This window comes from Pimephales promelas, chromosome 8, assembly GCF_988280905.1.
Source record: "Pimephales promelas chromosome 8, fPimPro1.hap1.1, whole genome shotgun sequence".
NCBI lineage: Eukaryota > Metazoa > Chordata > Actinopteri > Cypriniformes > Leuciscidae > Pimephales > Pimephales promelas.
This window is the reverse complement of record NC_142776.1, coordinates 27,905,272-27,923,592: the sequence shown is the minus strand read 5'-3', so window position 1 is coordinate 27,923,592 and position 18,321 is coordinate 27,905,272. Positions and strand designations below refer to the sequence as shown.

Sequence of the window (18,321 nt, the reverse complement as noted above, 5' to 3'; positions counted from 1 at the left end):
AACACTACGGCAGTAGCGTACATCAACCACCAGGGGGGGTCTACGCTCGCGCCGGTTGTCGCAGCTCGCCCGCCACCTCTTGATATGGAGTCAGAAGCACCTGAGGTCCCTTCGTGCAGTTACATTCCTGGAGACCGGAACCGGGCAGCCGCGAGCTGTCCCGGGCCCGTCCCATCTCCGGCGAATGGCGACTCCATCCCCAGTCGGTCCAGCTGATTTGGGACCAGTTCGGGGAGGCACAGTTAGACCTGTTCGCCTCTCGGGACTCGTCCCACTGCGCCCAGTTATTCTCTGACCCGCGGCTCTCTCGGCTCGGATGCGCTGGCGCACAGCTGGCCACGGGGCCCACGCAAGTGTGCGTTCCCCCAGTGAGCCTCCTTGCACGGGTGTTGTGCAAGATCAAGGAGGACGAGGAGCAGGTCGTGCTGGTAGCCCCCTACTGGCCCACCAAGACGTGGTTCTCCGAACTCTTGCTCCTCGCGACAGCACCTCCTTGGCCTATTCCTCTGAGACCGGACCTACTCTCTCAGAGACGGGGCACTCTGTGGCACCCTCGTCCCGATCTTGGAGGCTGCACGTGTGGCTCCAGGACGGGACGAGGCAGGTTTGAGTTCGCTGCCACCTGCGGTGGCGGCAACCATCACTTCCGCAAGAGCGTCGTCCACGTGACACCTTTATGCGTTGAAGTGAAACCTCTTCGTCAATTGGTGTTCTTCTCGCTGAGAAGACCCCCGGAGATGTTCGATCGGAGTCATGCTTCCTTCCTGCAAGAGGGGTTGGAGCGCAGGCTGTCGCCCTCCACCCTTTGGATTATGTCGCGGCCATTGCCGCGTCTCATGATGCAGTGAAAGGTAAGTCTATGGGAAGCATGACCTGGTCATCAGGTTCCTGAGGGGAGTGAGGGGGCTAAATCCGCCTCCCTCCCCTCCTGCCCTCTGGGGACCTCTCAGTAGACCTGGGTGCTCTGCAGAGGCCTCCCCTGGAGCCTTTGCAGTCGGTAGAGTTTTTGCCCTGTCCTATGTGACAGCACTCCTGATTGCATTGGTATCCATCAGGAGAGTAAGGGACCTGCACGCACTCTCTGTTGACGAAGTGTGCCTGGAGTTCGGGCCGGCTTACTCTCACGTATTCCTGAGACCCCGGCCTGGATATATGCCCAAGGTTCCTACCACTCCCCTCCGGGACCTGGTGGTGAACCTGCAAGCGCTGCCCCTGGAGGAGGCAGACCCAGCCTTGGCACTGCTCTGTCCGGTACGTGCTCTCCGCACCTATGTCGACAGAACGCAGTGTTTCAGGACCTCAGACCAGCTCTTTGTCTGTCATGGGGGGAGCCAGAAGGGAAGGGCTCTCTCAAAGCAACGGCTGTCCCACTGGATAGTGGATGCCATTGCTTTGTCTTACCAGCAGTAAGGCCTTCCGTGCCCCCTTGGTGTGACGGCCCATTCCACTCGGAGTGTAGCCTCCTCTTGGGCTTTAGCGCACGGCGCCTCGCTAACAGACATCTGCAGAGCTGCAGGCTGGGCGACACCCAACACCTTCGCCAGATTCTATAATCTGCGAATTGAGCCGGTATCCTCTCACGTACTCGTTTCGGCCAGTTCTGGATCCGCTCAGGTGTCTTCGCTTGCTCGCCACTCCACTCCCCGGACTGGATAAGTGCGATATTTCCTCAGTTCTTCCATTGAAGTCTTGAGTCCTCCAGCACCGACGATGCGGGCACCACTGCGTTGCTCTGGATGCTAGCTAGGTGCCTCCATGCGCACGGTTCCCCATGGTAACCGTCTCATGTGTATTATCCACTGTAAGCCTCTCTGAGCATGTGTCTTCCCTTGGCAAGCCATCTGCCACCCCTGGAGTTTAAATCAGTAGCCACCTGCGGTTGGTACTCCAGTGTTCCATATGCGTTCCTATGTGGCCATATGTGTATTCTTAAGTCCTCCCTTCGGTAGGCAGCTGGTAGCATGTCCCCTTCGGGATATGTTTCCCAGTGTACCTTGGTAATCCTGTGTCAAAGTCGGATCCCCAAAAAAAAAAAAAAAAAAGAGGTAAGGCTCGGGGGTTCAGTCTTTCGCAGGGCACTGGAAGACAGCTTGAAGATGGCGTGATGGCACAGACCCCCAATCTCCGTCACTTCTGACGTAACTCGAAGTGACTACGATAGGGAACGTCTCGGTTACGTATGTAACCCTCGTTCCCTGAGTAGGGAACGGAGACGTTACGTCTCCCTGCCACTTCTGCTGTATCGCTGGGTAGAGGCCGAGTTCAGTCTTGGCTCCTCAGCGAAGACATACTGCGGTTGCGTTCACTTCCTCCTTTTATACTCACGGAGTAGGGCGGAGTACGCTATGCAAATTTCCGCAGCCCCAAGGCATTGCATGCCATTGGCTCGTGTTTTAATACTCGAAGAGGATTGGCTTTCTATGCGAAACCCCCAATCTCCGTCACTTCTGACGTAACGTCTCCGTTCCCTACTCAGGGAACGAGGGTTACATACGTAACCGAGACGTTTCTGCTCTCCCAGCTATCATCAGCAACAATCTACTGCCAAGTGCCGTGCACTGCTGTTTTAGTGCTGTTGTATAAAAGCCGCTTTTGTTGTTCTCGAAATGGCATCAATACTAAATTCTCTCTATAGTTGAACCTGCTTGTTTAAATGCTGAATTTTCAGGCGCACAATCCTAATAGTGTTTGGATTATGGTGGTTATGTATTAGTTATTTTTATTCTCTGAGGTTACCGTTATGACGATCCATTATATAATGAGTTAGCTTTTATTAACTCAAATTCAAATGGGGAATTTGGTGAGTTTTCCATAGAGGTAACATTTAGATTGCATATAGTGGGTCTAAAAGCAATATAAAATAAATGGAAAAAGCAAAGAACATGGATTATTTCATTTACACAAAACACATTCCTTGCTCATTTGCAAATTATTAAATTACTGCGTTGTATATTGTGAGACCAAACAGACATTACAAAATTATTAAATTGATAAAGCCTTAGATAGAGCTGTTTTTTATACTGTAGATTGAACAGGATTATCAATCAAATATTAATGACTCTGAGAGAAAATGACTTGGAGCATGTCATTTAGAAATCAATGGTGGAGCTATTGTAGCTTGCCTACAATAAACTCTGCCCAGTGTTGCATTTCCTAACAGTGAAAACCATTAAAAGGGCTTTTTAACACTCACTAATGTGCACATTGTTTCCGGAAAAGTGATCAGCAGTAAGGTTTTTTTCTTTTCTTGCTGAGATGGAAAGGAGCACCTTAGCTGCCATGAAAAAGCAGGGCAAAACAGTTTCACCACCCACATTCTAAAAGTGGAACGCAGTCTACAGGCTTTTATTAGAGTTAAAAAAGGAGGTTACGAGACCGAACAAAATGGAGATGTTCTAGATACTGTCAAATCTTCTGAAGGATCTGCCATGTTTTTAAAATAACCTTTTAAGCTTGAGGTTGATGCAAAAATGGTGCAGTTGGCAAACATGCATTGTAAAAATTGCAAATATATGTATAAATAAAAAATGTGTTAATAATATAACAGGGTTTTATGAATAAAAACAATAGTGTCGTCATAACCAACTTAGATATTGAGGACACATCTGCTTCAATATTTAGATTAATGGTAGACCAATATGAGTTTTTCAGGACGCAATTGTTAAAGGCACACTATGCAATAATTGTACCTTAATGTAACAGCTTCAAAGTGGTAAACAAACTCATAGTAGGGCGAATCATCCTGGTAGTAAAGCTTGGGGGACGCTGCTGGAAAAACCAGCAATGCAAGTTTGAGAGGAGCACCCCCAACAAATCTTGCGAGAATCACAACATGCTTTACGGTAACAACGTCACACACATCAACCACAACATGAAGCACGAAGACACTTGCGCGCATTTCAGACGTGATACTCGACGATGGAAAAAGCAAGGAAAACACGGTCGGAAGAGACTAGGAAAAGGAAAAGAGAATGAGCCTCTCTGCTCAACCCGTAAATAAATGCATCAATCCGGAAGTTTTGTTTGAGTTCTTTAATGGTCTAGTGGTAGATCTTTTGCCAAGCGTGTCAGAGGTTACAGGTTCTAAGTTTTTTCTCTCTCATCAAAACTGTTCATCAGTGAATATGTTCATCAGTGGTTACAGTCTATATCAAGTAGGGACACGTTTTTGTGGATTTTATTTTGTGATTTCACTGGAATGAATAGAGAGTCTCCGCAGCTGCGATAGATTGAAGAGCACGTCCGAAAGGAAGACTGCCACAAGAGACACTATGTATCCATGACATAGTGTCTCACCATGACAAACGTCTCGGTTACATATGGTAACCCTCGTTCCCTGAGGGAGGGAACGGAGACGTAGGTCAGACTGACCTATAGGAATCTCGCTAGAGAGCCAATTTACTTCGAGTGAATCTAAAACAAGCCAATGCACATTGGCGTGCAATCAGTTGCAACAGCTGCGCGTCCTCTTCAGCGCGGGTATATAAAGAGCGGCTGTGTGATTGCTCTTCAGTTTTTTGCTGAAGAGCCAAACTTGGGAAGCTGGCCCCCCCGGCGGGCAGCAGCAGATGTGGTGAAGGGACCTATTTCTCCGTTCCCTCCCTCAGGGAACGAGGGTTACCATATGTAACCGAGACGTTCCCTATCGGTCAGTCACTACAATGTAGGTCAGACTGACCTATAGGAATCCCTACCAAAGCGCCACTGTCGCTGCACCCCATCCAGAGCCCCATGCAAGCCTCTACACCTTCTTGCCTGGAAGGACGATAGCAGGAGGGTTACACAGAGGGGGGTTCCTTTATAACCCATACAGTGAGACTTGGATAACACTGGGAAAGTGTGCCCTTTTTAGAGGGAAGGGGACGCTGCAGAACCCACTTTCTTCAGAGAGTTACATGGAAAATACATATGGACTAACCTGAAGGCTGTACTGCATATGATATAACGGGTGACTTAACCCAAGGAAAAGACACGGGCTTCCGACTTAGGAGCAGCCGTCGAACATATACACATATGGGATCCCCGAAGGGTCACACATATGGAACCCAGCCCGAGTCCAGCTCTCAAGGATTCAGCGGACAGGGGCCTGGCTCCGGACGCTCCGCCATGTCCGGGCCGAGGGGTGTTGGAGGACTCCACAGATTTTTCACTCTGGAGCAATAAGTTTGCACAGTAGGGTGCAGCAAGCCGACTGAGCCGGGCCTCTCAGTGCTTCTACCCGTTTAGGGTGAGAACACGGGAGGAGACCGGCTCTACACGTAGGCTATAGTATCTAGCGAACGTGTTAGGTGTCGCCCAGATATCTGTAACTGATATCTGTTAGCGAGGCACCACGAGCCAGCGCCCAGGAGGATGCAACGCCTCTCGTGGAGTGTGCATGCAACCTGAGTGGGCAGGGCACGCCTTGAGCTTGGTAAGCCAAGGCGATGGCATTCACTATCCAGTGGGCCATCCTCTGCTTGGAGACAGCCTTTCCCTTCTGCTGGCCTCCATAACAGACAAAGAGCTGGTCTGAGCTCGAAGAGACCTCAGATGCTTCTGACTCCAGGGGAGGAGATGGCGGGCGAGTTGCGACATGCGACTGGAGCGTAGACCACCTTGCCGGTTGATATACGCAACAGTCGCAGTGTTGTCTGTACGGACCAGCACGTCCCTGCCCTGCAGCGGCCTTTTCAGACGGCGCAGAGCGAGGTGTACTGCTAGCAACTCGAGGCAATTGATATGCCAATGCAGATGAGGGTCCGTCCACACCCCTGATACTGCATGCCCGTTGTACGTGGCACCCCAGCCGGTGGCAGAGGCATCTGTGAACACCACAGCGTGCCTGGAAACCTGTTCCAAGGGGACTCCTGCCCGAAGGAACGAGGGATCTGACCACGGGCTGAAGGTCTGACGGTGAGTGCTGTGATGCCACGCCCATCTCGGGACTCGGCCGTGAAGCCAATGCTGAAGCGGTCTCATATGAAGCAAGCCAAGCGGGGTTACTGCTGCTGCTGCTGCTGCCACATGCCCCAGGAACCTCTAAAAGAATTTTAGTGGGACCGCCATCCTGCCCTTTAATGTGTTCAAGCAGTCCAGTACCGACTGAGCGCGCTGCTCTGTGAGGCGCGCTGTTTGTGCGACCGAATCCAACTCCATACCGAGAAAAGAGATCCTCTGCACAGGGGCGAGTTTGCTCTTCTCCCAGTTGACCCGAAGACCCAACTGGCTGAGGTGCCTGAGCACAAGGTCCCTGTGATCGCATAACTGATCTCGAGAGTGTGCTAGTATGAGCCAGTCGTCAAGATTGTTGAGGATGCGAACGCCCTGTTCTCTCATGGGAACAAGGGCCCCCTCTGCGACTTTCGTAAAGACACGGGGGGACAGGGACAGTCCGACCCTCGAACGCAAAGCGCAGAAATGGCCTGTGTCGAGGGAGAATCGAGACATGAAAGTACGTGTCCTTCAGGTCAATTGCTGCAAACCAATCTCGGGGACGGATGCACTCGAAGATGCGTTTGATCCTGAGCATTTTGAACGGTAGCTTGTGGAGGCTCCGATTCAAAACTCGCAGGTCCAAGATTGGTCGTAACCCACCACCTTTTTTGGGTACAATGAAGTAGGGACTGTAGTGGCCTGACTTTATATCGGCTGGAGGGACCGGCTCTATCGTGTCCTTCGCCAGTAGCGACACGGAGACGTGAGAGTGCAGCCTCGCGAAGAATAGCGCGCTTGATGGCGGTGATGAAGAAAACAGCCGTCGAGTCTGTTAGGCGCAGGCTCCTTCAGCAATGACCACTCAAGAACTGCAGTCTCCTGTGAGTTGTCCTTCCACCTTGTCATCTGAAGCAATGGCAGTGTGGGCTGTAGCCGGCAGCTGCGCATCCGGAGGGGGGGGGGGTTTGGCGGAGAAGGCGAGAACAAAGCCTTTGAGTGGCCTTTGAGAACGGCGCTGCTTCTTGCGCGATCCTATGAAGGGTGGAGTGACAGCTTTGAGGTTAAAAACTTCGAGTCGAGCCTGCAGGGTTGACATCGGAAGTTATTCAAGGTGCTTGTAGCCTCTCGACAAGAGAGCGAGAGCTGCGTGTACCTGGCCCAGACAGAGAGAGCGCAGATCACATGGTGGTCTCTGATGCTAAGCGGGGCTCAGCACGAGCCGTAGGAAGTTTGAGCCATCTTTAAAAAGACGTCTCGCTTTTTTTTAGTATGTTTGACGAACACACACAGAAATTGAGCTCAGAGAATAGACAGCCTGACAGCCTGCTCTAGACAGCCTAGACGCTATAGCTGCTGCACTGCGTTGACAATGAATACAAAAATTAAGGATACTTTTTTTGACTTCAGTATCTTAAAAAGATTAATCCATCCCGTAGCGTAAGCTAACTTACGCAATACGAGAGTACCTCTCGTAGGAGAACCAAATGTTTCACAAGGGCACAAGGGAATCTTACGGACATTTTTACATAATTTTGTGTGAATTTGTCCGCTCAAGCGCAAGACAACATGAAAGAGAACTTGATTTAATAGGCTATTCATGCGCTGTCTGTGCTGTACATTTACTTCATAGATATCCTTCTCTGATATCTCCATTGTGCTCTCTGTTTGCTTTGTTGTCGAGTTTTTTTTTTTGTCACCGTACATGCTGTGTCGTATCGGTGAACGTGATTTCACCAAGTGCCACATGTTCCTGGATCAACATCTTTGTTGATCGAGGAACATGTGCAACCACAGAAACAGAAAATGCTCTGGCCAGCAGCATGTGTCCAAATTTCAATCTTAACAAATCTTAATTTTAAGTATTTAAAAGTGGTGCTACCACAGAAACAGAAAATTCTCTGGCCAGCAGCATGTGTCCAAATTTCAATCTTAACCATTCTATTTCACCAGAAATGATCTTAAAACAGGGCTTTAAGTGTAAAATACCAAACTTGTCCTTTAAAATACAACTGTTTCCCCTTTTCACTCCCTAACGCTATTAGTAGTGTTCACCGGAATGTTTCTAAAGTGGGTAAATACAATATTTGTTATTTTTCAAAATGACAGAAATTGCTTTGAAATATTAACACTCAATGCTAATTAATGGACGTTTTTGATTACAGTTGTATATTACTACTGTAATATGTCTGTAATATTGCTGCGGAAATAATCAAGGTTTTGGGGTTATTCATGGTCTGTGGTAGTAATTTGATGATGTTTTTACACTTTTAAATTTCCCTAAGGGTGAGTGGAATAATATCACTTCACTGTACCCTGTTTTTTTTTTTTTTTTTAAAGCTATTGTGTTCATACAGCGAAACTTTCACTGACTGTTTACAGTTTAACAGAAGTTACTTGCATAATTTTTGCAAAGCATCATGGGGTGTTGGGAAAAGGTGGATACAATGTTCTTGTGGAATGATATATAATTTATGAGCTTTAATGGCCTATCACTGACCAGATAAAGCTCACTGTCAGGATTAAGCTCTGAGCATTCACCATTTGTCAAGGCTCCAGTGCCACACCATTTCGTCTCCATATCCAGCAATGCTGACCTCAGCACTAACTGTGTTCCGTAAGTACACAGCGAACTCCTCGCCTCCCATATGGCTGGTTTTGATAAAGTTGTGCGAGTTGGTCTAATGGAGGTTGAGTTTAGAGGACAGTCCTTGATTTTTCCAATACAGCAATTCATCATGGAGCTGTCAGCGATGAAGGCCCTGCACTGATTAAGTGAAGGAACAGTGCCTCACGTGTCCCGCCCCATTAATTACATTCTCGCAGGATTTCCAGTCAGAGATGCAACCATGGGCCCTTCAACCCTGGTCCCATCCTCAGTTGCTGATGATGGAGGTTTTAAGCATTTCCAGTTCTGTGGCAATATCAAGCCCTTCATTATGTTGTCAGCTGAGGGTCAGTGCTGACATCTTATTGCATTGCTTACACCAAAGCATTGAATTAGCTCCAGCCAGGATGTTAAGAGAGGGCTTAATGGCCACAGGGTGGCATAATAAGCCAGCCATCCTGTAACCATTATGGTAATGATCAGCCTAGATCTCATATAATTGGTTTGCTAAATGGCCTTGCGATTATCTTTAGCAGCAGACTTTGGACAATAGACTTTATGCAACCAGACATTATAAATATCATGGACCAGTTTGTTGGATGCATGAAGATTTCTTTGTTAGACACATCTTTGTAACAGGAAATTCCTGAAACCTTTTGGCTGTTTGACAGAGCAACAATACAAATATGATGCTACTTCCATTTCATGTTTCTTATGTCATGTTAGATCGCTTATATTCTTTATAACATCCAGCAATCGGATTCCAGGTCACTTTATCTGATAGGATGAATTAATGTTTTCCAGTTTTAAAATCCATCTCTATCACATTTAATGTCAGCCTCAGATCTCTTTAGGAAATCATATGGATATAGTGCAAAAAAAAAAAAAAAATCTGTTTCATAAATGGACCACTAGAGGGGGCTACAGGACAGAGGATTTAGCCACTGCAGAACCACTGCAGTGTTCTCTACATCAGGGGATTTTTAACATTTTGATACCAATGATCCCCTTGTGAGGAATACCCTGACATATAAAGGCATCTATCTGTTTTCATATAGACGGTCTTATTTATTTGTATTTTATTTATACTGTGTATCTGGAAAAGTTAAGCAGGATTTCTGCTGGTCTTAAAAAGGGCTTAAATCAAATGTCATGATATTAAATGCTGCATGCATTGAAAAAAAAAAAAAAAACACGAATATCTTCCTCAGTATTTTTGTCCTGTTTTCCAATACAGATATCTAAACATCTTTAGATCAAGAATACATCTACTTGAGATGCAAATGTTAAATGAGTCTTGACAAATTTTGCAAAATTGGAAGACATTTGTTCTTGTTTTAATCATAAACTTCCTTTTAAATGATGAAGAATATAACTTTTTTGCTGTGATCAGAAGGTACTGTAAAAGTTACTTCCTTATTCTATTGGTTGGGAGCACAGCAATTCAAGCTTTTTTTGTAAGATTAATTAAGATGTAACGGATAACTGTTGGAAGTTGTATTGCCAATAGATCTCATTGTGTTTCTGCATAAATGTACATAAAAAATATATATAAATATTAAATATATATATATATATATATTGATGTATATTGTGCTACAATTTTAGTTCAAAAGTGAAAATCACATTCGTTTTCTCTCTAAAAAACTGAAGCTGAAACAGTCGTCACTAATTTCTGTTTAAGTGAAATTTCTGTTTTTTTTCCTCGTAGTCCTCGAATACTTCAGCTCAAAATAGGTCTTTTAAATCCTGCCGTCTGTATGAATGAAAACTGAATAGAATAATTGAATAGAAAATAGCATTTCTATGTATATGTTTGTGAGGTTGGTGTGTGTGTGTGTGTGTGTGTGTGTGTGGTTATGATGAGCTAAGCCAGAATTAGCAGTGATTTACTTCACCGATTTGGCAGCCTTTCTACTTCTGGCACATGATGGCACCCTTGTTCTATAAATACATCCAAGAGCACTCAACGTGCAAGCTCAGTCTTCCTATTATTACTCGTTATTCAATCCTATAGCTACTTTAGCTAGATTTTCAATAAGACAAATTAACGAATCTTTAATTCAATGATGATTGTCACTATGGTCATGATAACTTACATGTTTATGTAAGCAATGTTTATATTGTATATATATAACAAATCATCTCTAAAACATATCCTCAGAGGTGCAGATCTAGATTTAATCATATCTTAATTTTTCTTTCTTCAGATTGACCATATCAGCGGAGTGTCCCATGCAGTTGGAGGATTTCCCTATGGATGCTCATGCCTGCCCACTCAAATTTGGCAGCTGTAAGTCCATAATGTTTCATGTTTAATGCGGGAAAATCCCCCTTGCCACTCAGAAAAGAACTGTACAGGTTTCATTTCATTTTAAAATAGCAGATTCCAAGAAATCATAACATAATCCCTCTGATTCTGAAGTGTGATTACACAATTACATTCATTTGTTATTTGACTGATATTCTTACTTAGATGAAAAAGATGCAAGTATAAAATCATGGAACAAATAGTTTTCTTTGGTTGTCTTCGCACAACGTAGAACGGAGGAGCAACATTTTGTATATTTCACATGAAATTCCCTCTTCATGAGAAATTAAGCTTTCTAATATATTAGGCACCGAACACCTCTTTGCATTAGTTTTTCTCTCTGCATATTTTCTTATTACATTTTAGCATATTAAAATATTGAGTAACAAAAATTGTGTACTAACTTGCCCCATTTTAGGCAGCTTGACAGAGTGGTGTTTAAAGTATGTCCGGTTTAGTCTCATTATCACGTGGCATCCTGTCCAAGAGCAGGATTAAGATTATCACCTGGTTCTTGCAGAGAGGAGGGTAACTTGAGGACTGGATTAGTAGGAAGGTGTCCTGCCATCCGTCCTGCGCTTACGTACACATTGCACACATAAAAGAAGCCAGGAATGACCTGAGATGAGCTCAGCTTTCTTTGATGTTTAGGACATTACATGATAGGGCTGTACGCGGTGAGCTTTTGGGTTAGGATACTACAGAAACCATGACAGACAGTGCTTAGGAGGGGCGATTGTGCATATCTGAATATTTGATTAATTTGACTGTCGTAGTTGCATAGTAAAATGCCTCATCTGAAGTTCGTTAGGTTTTGAAGACCTCTCATAAGCTTTTTGGCAGTGGTGTTAAACACAGATAAGAATACAGAAGAAGTCAATCTGGCCTGTGGGATGATTTGAATGTTTAAACATTTGAATTAGACCGTGCTAAAAAGCTGTTATAGCTGGTAATTCATATTTCCATTGATACAATTTTTATGTGGATTTAATCTTGTAAAAGTTGCTCTTGAAATTCAGTAATTGCATAAGACCATGTGTTTACGCTCTGCATGGGTACATCAAGGTTTATCAAATAAAAAAATCGCCCAGTATAAGGGGACGTTTAATCTAATCTGGCCCGTGACCTAAAATGAGTCTGATACCGTGCGTTTGGACATCTCATCCACTTTCCTATGTGATTGTATGGATTGTTCATTTAGTACATCAACATAGTTAGAAGTACCGTAAGGTATAAAATGTAATCTCACTAGCATGCATGGTTTGGCCTTGATGTATACAGACAGCCCTTGAAACGAATGTTGAACCAGCCACACTCCATCAATATTAAGGGATAGTTCACCCAAAACTGAAAATTTACTCACCCAGTTGTTCCAAACCTGTATTTTCTGCTGAACACAAAAGAAGATAATTTGAAGAATGTCTGTAACCAAACAGTGGATGGACCCCCTTTGACCTTCTATAGCATTTTCCATACCATTGAAGTCAGTGGTGTCCATCAACTGTTTGGTTCAAAATATCTTCTTTTGTGTTCAGCAGAAGAAAGGTATTCATACAGGTTTGGTCAGAATTTTCATTTTTGGGTGAACTATCCCCACTCTGCTGTCTAAAATACTCTTGTGCAACCCCCCCCCCCACCCCCCAAAAAAAAGAAGGAAAAATAAACTTTTCATGGGCTGACTAGTACAGTGAAAATATTTTTCTAACAAAGCTTTCAAAAAATGTCTTATTGTCAGTTCAGTTTTTTTCCGACCAATTCTCGTTGTGTTCTGACATTTAAGATCTTCCTTATGGACAGTAGTACACCCAACCGCATTTACTTGTTTTCAGTTTTCCCCCTCCTAATGAATTTCAGAATGAATTATTTCTTTAATCATAGAAACAAAAACTACCTTATTCACCATAAATATTTAAATGAAGGTTGAGCACGGCTACCATAAATTAATAGTACGGTCTTAATAAACATGAACTACTGTATTCTCTATAGAATTCATTAGCTTTTATTATACAGTCATTTTGTTTAATCAGTCATTTCTCAGAATTTTTTAATTTTACATTTTACTTATATATAAAACACCATGTGAACCATCTCAAATGTCTCAAATGGTATTAATTATTCATTTTCCTTCATTAGGACTTGCATTCTTAGAGTTTAACACTATTTTGATAGTGATATCTCGATATACAAGAGATGAAAAGAATTAGCGATTTAACTTGTAAATCACAAAACAAATGTGTTTACTTGAAGTATGGTGCTGTGTTATGTAAAGGGTTATATAAATTCTGTCTGCACTCAGCAGCTTTTGTTTGGCTGGTTGGATAACAGTGACAGACGCCTTATTTTAACTGTCATCTCAACCAAAATGCCTGAGAAAAGCAACGCTGCCCATATGAACGACAACAGTGTTTTTTTTTTTTTTTTGAGTTATGAAACTATTGTATACATTAGTTAATGTGGAACCTTTTGTTGAGGAATATTCTGCTCTTCAAAGAGACAATCATTATCGTAGTTAATCTCCACAGACACAATGCACATCTCTGACTATGGATATTATCCTTTACATGTAAGCACCTTGAGTGAATCCTGTACAAAGGCATGAATTCACGATTAATGTATAGTCAGAGTAGCCTGGATCCGCCTTCCTACGTACTTCCGCTCCATTTTTTTATTTTCCTTCAGTACTGCGTCTAGGATTGTGGTGTATTCTTTGTGTTTCTCTGGTCAATTTTTTTACCGGGCCAATCAGCGAACAGAGGGAGTGACTGAGAATGATGACGTTGATGTTGTGCGCTAGTTTGAGATGTCATATGTCACGACCAAACGTTAGGGATTGGGTTATGGCAGATCCAGAGTGATTCTGGGCAGATCCAATTGTTTAAGACTTCTACAGAGTACCCAACTTCAAGGAAGTTAACGCTTGTCAATGGAGCGATGCCAGACTCCATGTACAAATGAAATGTAGGAGAGTCTGGTGGGACCAGGCTATAGTCAGAGAGTCATTCTCACAAAATAGCCCCTGATGTGAAGCTGAAGAGTCTTGTATCACCCTTAGAGGGTTTATTTTGCAGTAAAGATTGGATGACTGTACATTATCCCACTTATTGCATGGCTGGACATGAAATATTGATTTCATGAAATTATTTTATTAGGTGAGATGAAAGAGACTAGGGAGTGTCTTGGAGCTCTGAACTCTCTAAATGACCGTCTGACTGTAGATTAACCCACTTACAAATGAATATATATTGGTTTGAATTAAAATGTCTATTATTTCAATTTTGTAGGGAAAACACAAGTACAGCAATGTAGGATTTCTAGATGAATGGAGAACAATTGACAATAAACTCAATAGTTTCATATATTTTTTTCTCTGTCTTTGACTCCATATTCTTCATTCTGTATCTCTTTATTGACATTTACTTTCTGCCATGTCCATTAAGGTTTATTTAATGACGTTAGTAACAATAAAATATATATTAAGTGCTTTCAGTCCTGCAATACTGCCTTCAGGCTCTCGTGCCATCCAGGCCAGATTCACCTCAAAAGATTATATACTGTAGACCAAAGATTACTGGGGGATAATTCAACCTTGTAAAGGTCCCCAATGGTGAGTCATAGTTTTGTTCGGATTAATCCAATATATCTCTTCCCGGAGAGTTTTGGAAGAGAAATAAGCTAAGGCATATAGGTCAGCAATAGAGGATGTACTGTATGAGGCTGGTCTACAAAATAACTTGTTGAGATCTAGGCCTATTTAAATCACCTTAGGACAGCCAAGCCTCATAATCTTAGTGTAAAGAAAGACAGACCTTAGGAACAGGTTGAAAGTTGCTGTGTTTATAGGAAATTGTATTTTATTTATGCATACAAGTATATATTACTCATGCTATCGGGTGAAAAAAGTCGTTTTATAGAATTATCAATGTTAATTTAAGGTCACTGTTTCAGGCTAGTGGAAAATATCCTTGCTAAATCTTTGTCTTTACTGAATGTACTCAGTAATGAATGTACTTTTATGTTTATGTGGAATGATTTGAGTGCTGCTTTTTTATTAGTATAGAAGAAATAGACTTTATGAGAAACCTAGTGGCTAATTCAGTTACTTCACGTTGTCATTGATTTTAAATGCTGAAAGGCCTTGAAATTTACATTAAAAGCATGAGTAGATTGTAAATGTGATGCACAGAAAACAAAATGAAAATTAAATATATTTTGAAGGTGCATTGTGCAAGTCTCTGAGTTTTTGCAGAACTATGCCCCCCTCTGGCAACAAGCAAAACTGCAACCAGGTGTGCACGCTCATGGACCACACGCACGCTTGCACGAGCTGTTCATAACCAAAGGAGCATCAGCCCAACAAATCTTTTGTTACAGTCATAATGTCTTCAAAGGTAATAAAGTTATAAATCAGCAAGTCAATTAGATATATGAAAGGAAAGGCATTTGAGTAAATTACACACTATGTGTAAGGGGAAAACGGGGGTAGTAGAAAACTTCTGTATCCACTTTGTGTTATTATGGAAACACAAGGTTTAAGCATGTATTGGTTAGAAAAATGGGAAAAATGTTGCACAATGCACCTTTAATTTCCTGACATTTAATATATTACAATTACAATGATAATTTATCATTTATATTGAAATTAGATTAAAAAAAATGTAACATCTTTGACCACAAATACACATAAAACCCCACACATCTAAGCTGGTTTCACAATATTAATGAGGACATCTCATCAAGGGTCTCTGTGGGATTTTGACATGTTTCACTGTATTTGTGAGGACAAAAAAATTTCCCAAAGATTTAGGCCTCTTAAGTTTAGCTAAACCTTTATACACACACACATGCATTCTGTCAAGCCAATTTCACTGAACAATTTATTTGAACTGAAAAGCATTTCAGTCATGTGTGAGTAAGAAGGTGATTCTACAGGCTATTCACTCTGTGGGCTATGGTGACCCTGTCTTAATGAAGAGCTACATTAGTTTTCGCTCTAGTCTCAACCCTAGACCTATGAGAAATATTTTGTCCTCCATTTACTAGACCTTGTCACTTCCTTTGCTCTATCAAACACTGGGTGTCATTCACTAATAATCACGTCGATTAATTCAGATTTTTACGAACAAGAGAACTTCTCATGAAAATTCACAGCACGTTAGTACACATTAATTTTTTCTTAATCTCGTTCTAATGTTAGTGAATTTGGAGCGGTTGTGTGCACAAGGTTAGTCATTTGCATAAAACACACCCAAACTTTCTAGATGGGTTTTCCACACAACATTTACAGCCTTTCATCGCTCTCTGCAGACTCACTCTCGCTAGATCTTCGAGCAATGCCAAGTGTGGCAAAACAACTTCCTTGCTCAGAGCCAATCTGAAATCACCACTATATCCTCAAATAGGGTGTTATTATATATATATATATATATATATATATATATATATATTACAAATTCAATCTCCTTCTTAATTCAATCCATAGGCAAAGTTTATAGTTTTCCATTTGAACTCGAACTGGTCCAGAGCTAAATAGGATCAGCTGATGTGCACTAAATTCAATCCAATTAGATCCACTTACAATCACCACCCATAATTAGTACCAATACTGTCTTCACACTCATTTGGTTCATCTCACCACCTGAACTTGCACCGAGCTTCAAATACCTTTCCTAAGAGAACTGATCTTTTTGATATCTGTAAATGTCTCCAGTTTCTCATAAAGCCTGAAATATCACACAGTTGGTAAAGGTTTATACCAAATGCACAATAATCACGACAGCAGTAATGAAGAGAAATGGAAAGGGAGATAACACAGAACACAAGCATGATAACATTGGGAAGCATTTTGCGTGTAACCCTACCCCTACCCCAGACCTAAACCTACCCGCGTCATCCAACTGACACTTTCCTTTAGCGTCAGTTAGATGACGCCGTAGGATCACATCATGTAACTGACGCTAAAGGGCGCCTAAAGCGTCAAATATTGAAGCATGGTCAAAGGTGACGCCTTGGGGTGAGAATGTGTTGGAAAATATTGAAAAAGCTTGTAGACGAAGTTACATAGCGACATACAAAAAATACCAGAGGAAGGTAGTTTAGCACAGATAAATTTAGATTGATGACTTTTTTTTTATAAAAACGCTGGTCCGTATTTCATGGAAAAAAGTGAATTTTTGTGTATACATTTGTACGTAAAACTACCCACTGATTTGAATGCAAAAATGTATAAATATTATAGAATTATTCTCAAGTTTCATGAACGAACCCCCCTGAGAGGGGTTTATACTATATAACTTTTTACAGTAAACATTAAACATACATCTCTCCCAAAAGTGTGAATCTAAATATGCTCTCTGTCCAAGTACTCTGTATTAACTTTAAAATCTCATTGGGCAGGTTCCCTTCAGAGTCTTAATGGGTCATGTGTGGACTTGTCCTCAAGTGGACTGTCCATTCTGAGAAATGTCTATGAGGATGGGCCAGAAGCTACTTGAAAATGCCTTACATACAACATTACGTTACTACATTATTTCAAAATTGTAAAATCTTTTTTTTTTTTTCTGCAACCACCCAATTAAATATGGGACTTTTTGGGGGTTAAAAAAACATTCAACTGTATTTGAGTGCTTCAGAGGAGCATCTGTTAGTCAGAAGATTGGTAGCAATATCTATGGCAAGCCGTTTTAGCTTAAATTGTATCCAGCCTTACTCGTCGTACTTGTAAGTCGTAATTACTAGTAAGAATTTCAATTGCAGAGCTCTCTAATTCAATTCTTAGTAGTAACAATTACAATTAGGCTACAAATGAATTCTTACTAGTCATATGTCTTGATTGACTTTCATTCATTTTTAAATCACAGAGCTCTCTAATTAAATTACTCTCTAATTACTAGTAAGAATCACAATTAGAGAACTACAATGGAATTGTTACTAGTAAGAATTACAATTAGAGCGCTCTCTAATTCAATTCTTACTAGTAACAAATTTATTTAGAGAGCTCTCAAATCAAATTATGCCGAGTAACAATTACAATTAGAGAGCTTGTTACTTGTTACTAGTAGAATTGAATTAGAGAGCTCTCTAATTGCAATTGTTACTAGTCATAATTGGATTAGAGAGGTCTCTAATTGAATTGTTATTAGCACTCTAATTGAATTCATACTAGTAAGAATAACTAGTAGCAAATAACTCTAATTGAATTAAAGAGCTCTGCAATTGCATTCCTTCTAGTAAGACCTGAATTAGAGAGCTCTCTGAATCAGTTTTTACTTGTAATTATTGCATTAAAGAGCTCTCTTAATATAATTCTTTCTTACTAGTCAGAATGCAATTGGAGTGCTCTGTAATTAAATTAAAGAGCTCTGCAATTACATTCTTACTTGTAAGAATCAAATTTGAGACCTCTCTAATCAAAATTGTTACTAGTAAGAATTGAGTTAGAGAGCTCTCTAATTGTAATTGCTACTAGTACGAATTGAATTGTAAAGCTCTC

General features: G+C 41.9%; 2 protein-coding genes across 6 annotated transcripts in view; one reads left to right on the top strand and one right to left on the bottom strand.

Moving 5' to 3' along the window:
- The window catches only part of gabrb3 (gamma-aminobutyric acid type A receptor subunit beta3), a 184,381-nt gene that overhangs the window by 56,323 nt on the left and 109,737 nt on the right, over positions 1-18,321 (bottom strand). The gene's annotated exons all lie outside the window — the stretch shown is intronic.
- Positions 1-18,321, top strand: part of gabra5 (gamma-aminobutyric acid type A receptor subunit alpha5) — a 43,227-nt gene that overhangs the window by 7,650 nt on the left and 17,256 nt on the right. Inside the window, exon 6 of the mRNA XM_039689720.2 lies at positions 10,732-10,814. Within this exon, the coding sequence (XP_039545654.1) occupies positions 10,732-10,814 (83 nt within the window). The remainder of the gene's footprint in view (positions 1-10,731; positions 10,815-18,321) is intronic.